Source organism: Columba livia, chromosome Z (assembly GCF_036013475.1).
Source record: "Columba livia isolate bColLiv1 breed racing homer chromosome Z, bColLiv1.pat.W.v2, whole genome shotgun sequence".
Lineage (NCBI taxonomy): Eukaryota > Metazoa > Chordata > Aves > Columbiformes > Columbidae > Columba > Columba livia.
The window spans coordinates 71,695,700-71,707,809 of NC_088642.1; the positions used below are offsets into that span (position 1 = coordinate 71,695,700).

Below are 12,110 nucleotides of genomic sequence, written 5' to 3' on the forward strand. Positions count from 1 at the left end.
GCAGTGCTTTCCAGTTCACGTTTTGTTATAGACCAGGTGCTTGGAGGCTGATCATTTTTAGTGACCTCCTTAGTGGTAGATCTAGCATGCCTGGGTTCACAGAGAAGCCTGACTGAAAGTATTTGTTGCCACTTACGATTGAATTTGTTTCTGATACAAGAGTCGGTTAATAAAACAAAAAGTAATTAATTAATATGAACTTCCAGATCATAACTTTTCTTGAAGTTCTTTGTGCTTCTGCTGTGTTTTGAAGTTTTTTCCTTTCAGATTCTGTTGAAGCAAAACTCAAGTCCAGCTGCTTTTCCTCTTTCATTCCCTTATTCCTTCCAGATCATTTAGTAATTCTGGCTTTTCCTACTCCAGATGATTTTTTTCTTTCAGCAATCATTTAGATAACTTGTTTTATTCTATACCACACTGTCTAATATTCATAGTATCTAGTAGAAAGTGTACAGAAACAGCTTTAAACAGTGTTGTGAAACAGCCACAAGAACTGTTGAGAAGCTCAGATGATAGTTTGAGCATGTAAGTTCTGAAGTATCGCTCACTTCTGCAAATAAGCAGAGTATTCCCCTCGAAGCTGAATGTTTTTTCTTACTGACAGTAGTAATTACAAAAATAAAGAATGCATCATCACTTTATTTAGGATAAGCTAAATTTCATTCTGTTTATAGGTCCAAGTTATGGAATAAATAGCAGATGTACATAGTCTGTGTTGAGGTTGAATAGGCCATAGTCTTTAAGATCTAGGAAAGGCTGAACTGGGTATTCAAAGTACCTAAACACATCATAGTAGACAGAGTACCAGGACAGCAAAACTGGAGAGGTGTCAGAGGTTTTTCAGACTGTAGCATTACGCACAACTTGGAAAAAATAAAGCTGAGCCAAGAGCTGACCCTGTCTTAAAACGGTAGGAGATTGAGCAGTTTTTTTTAATGCATTTAGCTCTGAGGATTACTTAACTTGTGTACAACCTTAGTTTTTCCAACATCTTCTTGTGGACTCAGACACATAATCTACTTCAAGTGTGTTACAAGACTTGGAAACAAGTGTGTACTCTGCAGGAGATTTGCCTTGGTCAATGGAGTTTGGTGCAGAAGAGGCATAGATAGAAGACTCCAGAGCTGTTTTCTGTCAGTATTCAGTTTAATTTTTGGCTTCAGGCAATACAAATTAGTCAGTACAATTATTAAATAATGAAGTTATTCTTTTTATATAAAGAGTGGTGGCTCATTTAGTTTAACTCTGTCTTCTGCAGTGGTTTGTCTTAACAACAGGTTTATACATTGAGGAGGGATGAAAAGCTACACAGAAGGGGAACTTGTTTGAATTTTACTGGCCAAGTATCTCTAATTTTATTTGAGTAAAATTTATATGCAGTGGGTATGTTGCTCTTTCTCCATCTGAAATCCACAATTGGATGGGACTTGTACAGCTGCAGTGGTACCACAATAAATTTGGACTTAAGTTCTGTACATCAGTGAAGTGCTTAGGCAGAACTGAGCATCTAAGTTCTTGTAACACAGTTTGCACTGTCCCACCAAGTGAGAAATAACCAGCAGCAGTCAGACATACTTTGCAATGATTTGGTATCTGATGGGTCATTTGAAATAGCCGCTTTGCACTGCACATAGTGAAATGCTTTTCTGGATTTTTCTAAGGCTCACCTATCTGTACATGAACTGGAAAACCTCTTAAATAAGCATCTTACCTTAATGTAAACAGGAAGACTTCAGAGTGGTCCCTCAAGGATCTGATTCTGGAAATGAGTTCAATTTCCAATTATTAGTATTGTTTGTTCAGAGCTGAGATCTATGTGCGTCTATGGAGAAAGTTATTTTTGCATCTGAATTATTGACAATCTGTAATTGAACCACTGGTCTTCAGGGAAAACTTTTACTTCTTTAAGATGATTTACCTTTTCTTAGTATTTTCAGATACATAAGGTCTTCAGAATGGTAGATCTGGACACCATTTAATTTTAGATGATAGTCTAAATTAAACAAAACTGAATTAAATAAAATCATTCAGAATCATTGGGCGTGGAAGGAACTTCTGGAGATAATCTCATCAACTCCCCCTTGTCAAGCAGGTTCTCCCTGAGCAGGTTGCCCAGGAAGTCATCCAGTCAGACTTTGAGTATCTCCAGGAATGGAGGCTTCACAGCTCCCCTGGGTGGCTTGTTTCAGTGTTTCAGTACCCTCACAGTGAAACCTCTATTTCAATTGCAAAAATTGCAGAATAAACCTGCAGAAATTAGTTTAGCCTTGTCCTGAATAAATTACTGAATTTTTTTTGGCACTGCTTTCTAGGTTAGTCTACTAATATTCATCAGCTTAACTAGTGGAAGGTCTGCAGAAGAACTGGTCATGAATTATATCCTTTGTAACAGCTGGATATGCTCTTTGGCTGCAGTGGTCTGGGTGTTTTTAATGTGAAAAATAGATCACATAAACAGAGGGGTAGTAGAAATCATTTCTGCACATCTTTTTCTGTTCACCCTGGACTTAATAAGTAGCGTATGGGGAATATCTTACATTACATTGAGTTCTCTTAGAGATCTTAACATATTTGTTGTTGAAATGGACTCCTTCCTAGGACATTAATAATAACACAAACAAAATCCAGAATTTCTGTACTGGAATATAAGACTAAAAACCATGCACAAAAAGACACGTTGCTTTAAGTTGCTCATTTTTGGAGATGCTGCTGGACAGTTTCTGCAGACAGTGGGAGTGATGGAGGTGACCGGGATAGAAATTTCTCTACTGTAATTAAACTAATAATGAAAAAGGCCTTTTTAACATAAGGTACTTACCTGTAGCTAGGTAGAACTGTAAATACAGGAATGCCTCTGCATATTTCCAGTTTGTTACAGAAACACAGACTTGCTGAGGGTGGAGGTACTTTTGGAGATTGCATAGTCCAACTTTTTGCTCAGTGCAGAGTCATCTAGAGCAGGTTGCTCAGGACTTTGTCCAGTTGGGTTCTGGATGTTGTTTTTGTTAACAGTTTTGCATATATTAACTTGTTCATGGCTTCATCTAGCAAATTTGTTTGTGTGCTCTTTCAAGGAGGGCACTGGGAAGAATGGGGGTTGCTGGTGCAGGGAGGGTATGTCCTCTAACTTTTGGTGCTATGGTAGACTAATTTGTACAAAGTTATGAAAGCCAGCAGTGGTGGGGTTGTTATTAAACCCACTGTCTTAATCAATTACAAACTTACCATCTGTTTGCTTTATATACTATTTAATACATGCTGTATAGGTACCATACAAGCACTTGATACAGCATATGTTCTTTTCTTTGCTGGTAAAAAATGAACTTGCAATTTGTGCTTTATGTAATATTTTTTTTTTATCCTTTTGTATTGTTTGTCTCCAAGCTAATCATTCAAACTAGCATCTTGTGAATTTGGATGATTCCCTCTGGCTTTTTAACTGTTTGGGGTTTTTTTGGGCCTCGTTTCAGTTTATAAAATAATATGGTCAAGGAGTATGGGAGCATTTCTGGAAAGGTCTGTGCTAATGAAGGATAGTAATCTTGCTAAGTGGTATCCTTTTGCTATGTTACATTTTTCTACCTGTTTGCATTTTTATGCATTAAAAATATTTTTGAAGGGGTATGCTGAAGGCAGTAAGTTCAGGATGGGATACTTTAGGTTTTGAAGTTGTCAAGAAATGACTACTGCTGAACTCAAGTGTTTAGTAAGAAGTTCTTAGAATACACTGTTAGAACTCAGCTGTGCTTCAGTGATTAAGTGCTAAATAAAAGTGCTTTATATGTCCATCTATCATCTGAATTACCAAGACTAAAAGAACCTGAAACTGTTTAATCTTTGGATGGCATTTAGCTCATTACCAGTTACTTCTGCCATTGTTTTGAATACAGGAGTAAAATGAGCCTTTAAACTGCTTGTTACTGAGAGGCCCCCTTTAGAGTGTGGAAAAACATCTGTAGAAATGTTCAGCTTCAAATTTGGCTCAAATTATTACATTGAAATATATTTGAAACACTCATATTCAAGCACTAGTCCAGAATTTTGCCACTATGCTTTTTATGTTCAACTAATGTTCAAAAGTGAGTAGTGGGTTTTTGATGTTGTCTTAACCTTGAAGCTGCTGCACTTTCTCTATTATCTAACAGATCACAAGCAGCTCCTGAATCTATTTTGCTTAGCTGTTTTTAAGTCTTGCGTTAAACTCACTGTAGCCATTTTGGAATTGAATTTAGGGCAGTCCATGGGAACAGAGGAAGCAAGTTAAAAATTACTAACCTTACTGGAAAAAATTAGGTGTTGTAAGCCTTTGAAACTTTGTTATCTGGGGCAGATACTGTTCTTCAATATAAGCATTTTTTTGCTTAGTATGTCTATATAGGTTTTAAACACTGTTAGTTATCTGTTGCATAGTGCTTCACTACTAATGATCACTCTTCTTTTTAACCAGGACAGAGCTTGGGATATGGTTTTGTGAACTATGTTGACCCCAAGGATGCTGAAAAAGCTATCAACACACTGAATGGACTGAGACTTCAAACTAAAACCATAAAAGTATGTAGTGCTAATTATGATTTAAAGATGCTGAAGTGTTTTAACTCACTGATCATGTGCATGGTTTATTTTCCCCTTCATGTAACTTAAATATTCTGCTAATGTCAATAGAATAGACTAGGACTTCACCATACAGCATATGGTTAGTCCTTTGTTTAAATCTAGAGGTAGATCATGACTATAAAGTATAGAAACTTTCATTTTTTAATGCATTTGATAACATTTTAGATATGAGCTTGAATTGTTTTAACTGAGAAACTGCTTCATTTGCAGAAATGTGATATTGCATGTAGTCTGAGTGCTGCAATGTGCTTCCTCTTTACTTTCTGAAAGATGATGGTATAACTTGTTTGAGATTCCTGTTCTTTTGTTTGTGTTCTAACTCCTGCACCTCTTGTTTACTAAATTCAGTTTCTTGAATTTCTAGAAGTAGAAATCTTAGTTACTTTTTCTCATTTACAGTCTTATTCAATTATCAGAAGGGTGAGGATAGTCATTTGAGCAGTTGCTTGGGCTCTGAAATTTGAAAACAGTGGAGATAAAATGAAATTTATCAGGGAACAGACTTTTGAGCATGTTTCACAGGTAGTGTTGCCTGAAGGCACCTGTGTTCCAACCATCCCGTTATTTCTCATGAAACAGGAGGGTATACTAGCTGATCACTTGGATAGTGACTGCCCTTTAACCAGCGTCATGTTTGAGCCATAATAAAAAGCTCTCCTCTAAAGGTTTGAACGTAAAAAGCAATGCGAAGCCACTTAAAGATGACTGATACAAAAATAAGATGTCAGTAATTATGGTTAGTGTAATTAATTATGGTTGGTTAGTACCTGTTCTGGAGTCATAAAATTTAATAAAGTGAATTACTCTGTTTGAAACTTAAATACGGCTTTTTAACAAACCAGTGAATTATTCCTAACAATAACAATAGATGAAAGACATGGATAGGTGCTTTGCTGCAGAAAGCTCCCTGTGTGTTTTCAGCAGACTTCTTGCCCACAGGCAATCTGTCCCATTTTCTGCTTTGGGGGAAAATAGAGGAAAGTGACTTTGTGCTCCCAGTTCTTTGAAGCTGTCTTGTGGTGGTGGTGAGAGAGGGAATGGGTGTTTGTCCTGGTAGTATTGCTGGTATGCTGTATCTTTGCATTTGATGTCTTGGGTTGGAAAAAATAAAGTGCAGTTGTCCAGGGTGATAAGTTTAAAGTTCTGTTGACTATATAGCCAGGCAAAAAGGATGTTGTTTTGGGAATAAAGCCAGGTCTACCAAACCAAAATGATCCCTTAAAGGGATTTCCAGTGACTTACCCTGTGCTGCCAGTACTGGAATTCTTAAGCCTCTTTCACCTTGTTAAGTGATTAAAGCAGTTATGTATTTCTGCAACAGAAATTAATAGTAAGAAAGGTCTGGAAGAAAAAAGTGAAAATGGAGTACACAGATGTAGGCACTGTTGCCTTTTCTTGCTTGCCTGGGACTTGAAAGTAGAATTGTAAGTTCTAAACAATACCAGACAGTGACTCTTGCAGTGAGACTAAAGATTACATGTAAATTCAGCTAAAAAAGGTGGCATTTGAATTGTCACAAGCTGAATTTATAACACCTTCACCAAAATAAATATCTGTTTAGAAAAAAAGTATCCATAAATGTTGCTTGTTCACATTACAGGTTAAATTCTGACTTGCATTCAGCCCTGTTTAACTTAAGTAGCATCTTCCAATATTAGAGTACAGGACCTGAAGGGAAAAACTGCTTTATTCCCTTCTCCTTTACTCTTCTTTGGTTTTGAACACAAGCTGGGTTTAAGGCCAAGTTTTCATTACTGGATTCTCCCAAGATGCTGTGAAGATGCTTCCACACTGCAGAAGGAGCAGAGGATGGGGGGATCCCTGATATGTTTTAAGACTGAGACATTTGAACATTGGACAGTTGCTTCTCCTCTTAAAAGACCTAAGATGTCTCTGTGGCAGTGACTTTAAAAGTAGACTTACCAAGAGCATCTGCCTTTATGCACAAACTAATACAAGTGCCCAGCCTACTGTGAATCACTTTTTAACTTAATGTATTCCTCAGATCAGCCTGGGAGGCAAAACTGAGCAGAGAAAAAGTTGATGCCTGAGGCCTTTGCTGCATCTATAGGCAACATATGGGGCAAAGAGTTGCTTATGAAATCGCAGTGCCAGGACCTTTGCTACTACAGTTTATAGACCACAGTGTTCCTGTTTGTCCAAAGTTGGTACTTCAATTAAAAAAACCAACTGTTTGGCAAACTCAGAATTGAACCTCTAGATTTACTTTCAGCTTTAGAAAATAGATGTAGTTGAGATTTTTTGTATATACCTTCATATGAAAAATGATGGAATTGCATAGTGTTAGTGAATATTTTGACTTCAAAAGAAAAAAAGTTTGTTCTCAATATACATTTTTGGAACCTCCGTAGAAATGTTTAGTAGCTCACTATGTTCATGGTTGAAAGTGTTTGTTTCCTGTTAGTCTATAAAACTGGAAGGAACCTTGTTGGTTAGGTGATAGCCCCTCACATTGTAGCTGAACTGAGACCATTCCCACTTACAGGGAACTGTCTTGATCCTGATGTGTGATGTTCCAGATTGGCACCATGATGCATACCTCTGATCCACTACTTCTGCACTAGCCTCTTAGTAACTGGTTATGTTTCTCCAATTCCCTAGAAGGGGATGCCACCTACAGTTTTCTTGAAATGAAATATATGGAAAAGGGGAATCTGCAAAATAACTATTTTTTTTTCTGTGTAAGTAGTGATACTAAAACCTGTTGCTTGATACCCTTTTAAAAAGAACATCCTGTGGAATGCTTTATGTCATACTTTATTGAACCATTATCAAAGTATCTTAAACAAATTTTGTATCTAAACCTCCAAAGCCAATTATAGTAGCCTTCTCTAACCTGGTACAAGTTGTGTTGCCTTCTGATTTGACATGTGAGGTGAATATGCATTAATGTTGAAGGCACTTCTAAGTGTGTTATACCTGAACCCATTCTGCTGGGCAGTATAAGTGCTCATATTAGATGGTGCCCTCTGTGATGTAATTTATGGCTTTTTTGATATGTAAACATTTTTATTGCAGGTTGCCTGTGAAGTTTGGGCTTCATTTAATTATGCAACTTTAGGGCAAAAAACAGTTGTCTTAGAGATGGAACATTTTCTGTGGCTTCTATTCTGGAAGAAGCTGCTGCTGGGAAGCGCTTTGGCTGTGTTCTATTTAAAAGCCATTGAAAATATGGGTTTCTGTGCCTGGAGTGATTTTCTTTTTTTCAGCTTATCTACTTGCTTGTCCATGACACTCTCATTTGAGTTGTCCTGGAAAGATCAGTTCTTCCCAAGTGTGGAGAACTCAGAGAAAGCAGTGTATAAGAATCACTGACTTGCACATAATGGTAAGAAAATCAGTGCATGTTTTGTTGGCTTAGCTTCTCCTTGGGAGAGGAGAGATCCTCTGTGTCTTCCCTTATCTGTGCTCCTGGGAAAACTCCTCTAAAAAAGAAAAAAGGGTGCAGGCGAATTTATCGTGATATCATCTAGATCAGAATACCTTTCAGTGTGGTGTAAAAGACTTCTATGTTAACAAGAAAGTGTAGTGAGATTCCCTATCTAGAGCACAGAGCTGTGTAAGATGCTGATCAGGAGGCAGCTTTTCACCTATATTATTAGGGTAGCAGAAGGACACAGGAAAATCTCTTTGGCTTTTCTGTGGATGATGGACATGGTCTTTCGTGGACCTCAGCTGCCAAGGCAATGTTGCAGATGTCAGCAGTGCCATGCTCATTCCTCCTTCTCCAGGTGAACTGGGGCTGGGAAGTATCCTGCTGCCCTGTCCCCAGCTCTCCAGAGAAGGAGGACATGAAGTGGCAGTCTTGGTGTGCAGGAGCTGGCAGATGGATTTCTTGTTAGTTCTGGTGATACATGTATAGACACATATGCAAATACACATTGGAAAGAAAATAGTTTGTCCAAACTAGAGGCCTAGGAATTGCCCATTTTTATAAGATAGCATTGATTATTTAACTGTATTTTACCTACCCTAGTAAGAGTTAGTAAGGTATCAGAGTAGTTTGTGTTGGAAGGGACCTTGAAAGGTCATCTAGTCCACCCTCCTGCCATGATCAGGGATATCTTCACCCAGATCAGGTTGCTTAGAGCCCTGTCCAGCCTGGTCTGGAGGTTCCCAAGGATGGGGCATCTACCAAGCCTCTGAACAATTTGTTCCAGTATTTTACCACCCTCACTGTAAAACATTTCTTCCATAATAGAAGATCCTACTCTTAAATTCTTAGGGCTATTAGGATGTTTACATGAGTAATTATCACCTGTCAGGGGAATAGAGATTTAAGAAATATTTTATCTGAACTATTAGATCTGTAGGTTTTCTTCCCACTCTTGTACAACTTTGCATACATTAAAAAAAAAAAATCAGGCTTAGCATGTAACATTCTGCCAACTTGCTGTTAGAATGGAGTTCAACAAATCCTTTGGCTACAAGCACAGACATGCTATTTTACCATCACCTGGTTAACTACGCTACTGTAGAAAGCTGTGTGATGAGAACAGCTAGTTACAGCTTCAGTAGAAGAGTGAATACTGAACTATCAGCTTATGAAATGCCCAAAGTAGTACAGTACAGCAAGGGAAGACATGCAGTGAGGGGTATGCCACAGCGTCATTAGTGTCTTCTGAGGCAGTATGTCCTTAAAACTTGGCATTGTGCAATGAAATGTCACTTGCTGACTTGAACCAAATTGAACTTAAATTTACAGTAAGATTAATTTTAAAAGAGTTATCCTCTAACTTAACTGCTTTACCATTATGAACTTCTATCTATGATAGTACTTTTGAAAACACTGTGTACATTTAATGGAAAGTATGAATGCTGAAAAAATAAACATGCTAATTTAATTTCTGAGTTAGTGCAGCAGGTAAAACATTGAGATTGTTCCTGTCTTCACTGATACTTGCAGAGGGGAATTTTGGTTGTGTCATTTTTTGTAGTAATTTTTTCATTAACTGATGTCCCTGGGGAGCAATGAAATATTTATGAGTTGTGTAAAAAGTCTATTAAAATACCAGAGGCAATTGAGCTGTGAAGGTGAGAGAAACCTTTTCCTTCCTGAGATTTTTTTCCCCTTTCTTCTGCAGCACTAAAGAACATCGATCTAGGGAGTAGCGAAAGGGGATCCTATTTGGAGGTTTAATTAAAGCTACTAGGTTTTACTGGTGCTATCAATCAGCAAAGATTGAGAGAGGGGGCATAGTGCCAGATCATTTTGTGGTCTTGGCAGGGTAATTAAATACCTCAGGACTGTATTCTTAAGGTAAAATTGAAGTGTTCTAGCAGATCTGACACAGAAGAACCAATTTGTCTTGGAACAAAGGTAAAGGTGTTTTTCTCCCTTAAATTTCTGCAGGAGTTACATAAATGGTAATTATACAGTCTTTTAGCTATGTTACCGTTAAAGCTTTGACAGCATTTCCATTTTAAACCCCCTCCCCACCCCACACATGCCTCTTCACCCCCAGGTAAAATTTGTTCTTCACTGAAATTCAAATCCCCTCAGATTTTGTATGTTACTTAACCAGCTTAAGCTAGATGCTTGTTTTTCATATTGCTGAATAATATTTAGAGGAGGATTCACTTCTGAATGCATATTGCTGTCACTTTCTGTAAACCAATTTTTAGCCATGCAGTTGTTTATTAAAGCCTAACAACTCTGAGGAAAATAATATAGCATATCAGACTTAAACTACAAAATGTGCTAATCTCACCTTCAGCAACTGCATGCCTTGTTTTCCATTTGGACCACAAATGTGCTGTGTGGCAGCTGATGAGAGCTGCTTGCAGGAGTCTGTCCCTGTGTTCCCTGGTGCAGAGGATCCTTAGACCAATGCAGCAGACCCTAAGGCTGCTGAGCAGGTTTGCAGCCGAAAACCTCAGTGGTGTAGTGAGGTCCTTTCTGAGCCTTCATAGTGGGTTTCTGATGCAGTAATGGAGGTGTTAGAAGGGGCCAAAGGTACTGTATGGGGCTGAAGGAAGACAGCAAGCATTTCTCAACAGCCAAGCTCTAAGCAAGCAAAAAAGCCAACAAAAGCGACAAACCAATTGTTACTGTTGAAGCTGGTCATGGATGATCTTGTCCTCTGCTCTCCCCATGCTATGCAAAATCCTTTAAGTAGGATGTGGCTTTCTGCATGGTTCCAAACTGCTGCAAATTCCAGGCATGGAGATCTGAGTTGCTGAAGTTTTTCTGTGTGTGTGGTGTTTTTTACTACAAATAGTTATTTTGTCCATCAGAATGCTTTTGCTACTGTAAACTGTGGCTCTGCTTATTTTTTGAAATAATGGAAGTCTTGAGACAAATTCACCTCTTAAGCTAGTGGCTTTCAAGGTTTTCAATGTATTAATTAAATATTGATCCTGGGTGTCTTTCATCCATGCAGTAATAGTTTTTCCTGAAAGGTCATAAGATATTCCAGTGAAGCGATAACTGTAAGTGGCAAAGGAGATGTGTTTTGTGCATTTCTGTAAGGTGTGTCTGTGGAATGAATAATGCAAGAGAGACCCAAGGGATGTGCTTGCCAGTTTGTTAGCAGCAGCTGCTCCCTAGACAAAAATGTAGAAGAGCTGAGGTATACTTGTTTCCTTCAGAAGAAGAGAACTTGTGGAGGTATTCACCTAAACTCTAAAAACAGAAGGAGAATTGGGATCTGCTGTTTTGAAGTTTTGTTCTGCAAGAGACTGTGTCTGTAAGGAGACTTCACTTTATTTAAGTGGAACTTTTCCTGCAGAGGTGTTATTCCATTATTTCGAAAAACTCATGCCTGTTATTTTTTTTTCCCCAGCTCAAATGTGTAGATTGTGTTTGTGAGTCTCAGGTGTGGTGTACTTAGCCTACAGCCTTTTGGCAATTCATATTATCTAGATAAAATTATTCTCTTTCAAAGAAAGAATTTTGTAGATTACAGACACTGTTACATTGGCTAGTCATACTCATGTGAACTACTATATCCATCAGTAATCTACCTGGAACATGGTGTTTTCTCTGAAGTATAGCTCATGATCTCCCACCAGTTACTACTTTGTGGCCAGATCAGGTTCTAATTGTGGAGGAGGAACCTGCCAGGTTGTTCTGTTCATGCCCTTGGTCACAGGGCAGGTGCAGATACCATGGCTGACCTCAGGCCTGCAGCTCTGGTGGTAGGTGTCAGAGCTGGTGTGCCAGACGTGGTCTGAAATAGCAGAACCTCCTCTTGTAGTGGTGCTGAAAGGCTGTTACTTTTGAACGTGTTACCTATTGCAGGGCAGGCTGTAGAAGAAAAGCCTAAATGGGATACACTTATATATTTGTTAAGTTAATCTACATGCATAGTAAAGCTGTGAGTACCATGTTGTTGTAGTTCCATGGAGCTGAGTCTAAATTGCCTTTATAGGGGGAGGTCTATAGTGTTTCTGATTTGCTTTGCCTGCAGAAACAAATGCTGCTGCAGGCTTTACAGCACAGATTTAAACTGGGCACAGCATGTACATGTTTA

At 38.3% G+C, this 12,110-nt stretch overlaps 1 protein-coding gene across 22 annotated transcripts in view; it reads left to right on the plus strand.

Moving 5' to 3' along the window:
- ELAVL2 (ELAV like RNA binding protein 2) overlaps positions 1-12,110 on the plus strand; it is a 97,223-nt gene that overhangs the window by 64,363 nt on the left and 20,750 nt on the right. For all 22 annotated transcript variants that reach the window (XM_065046322.1, XM_065046324.1, XM_065046323.1 and 19 more), the window contains one exon: positions 4,448-4,551. In XM_065046322.1, coding sequence (XP_064902394.1) covers positions 4,448-4,551 — 104 coding nt within the window. The remainder of the gene's footprint in view (positions 1-4,447; positions 4,552-12,110) is intronic.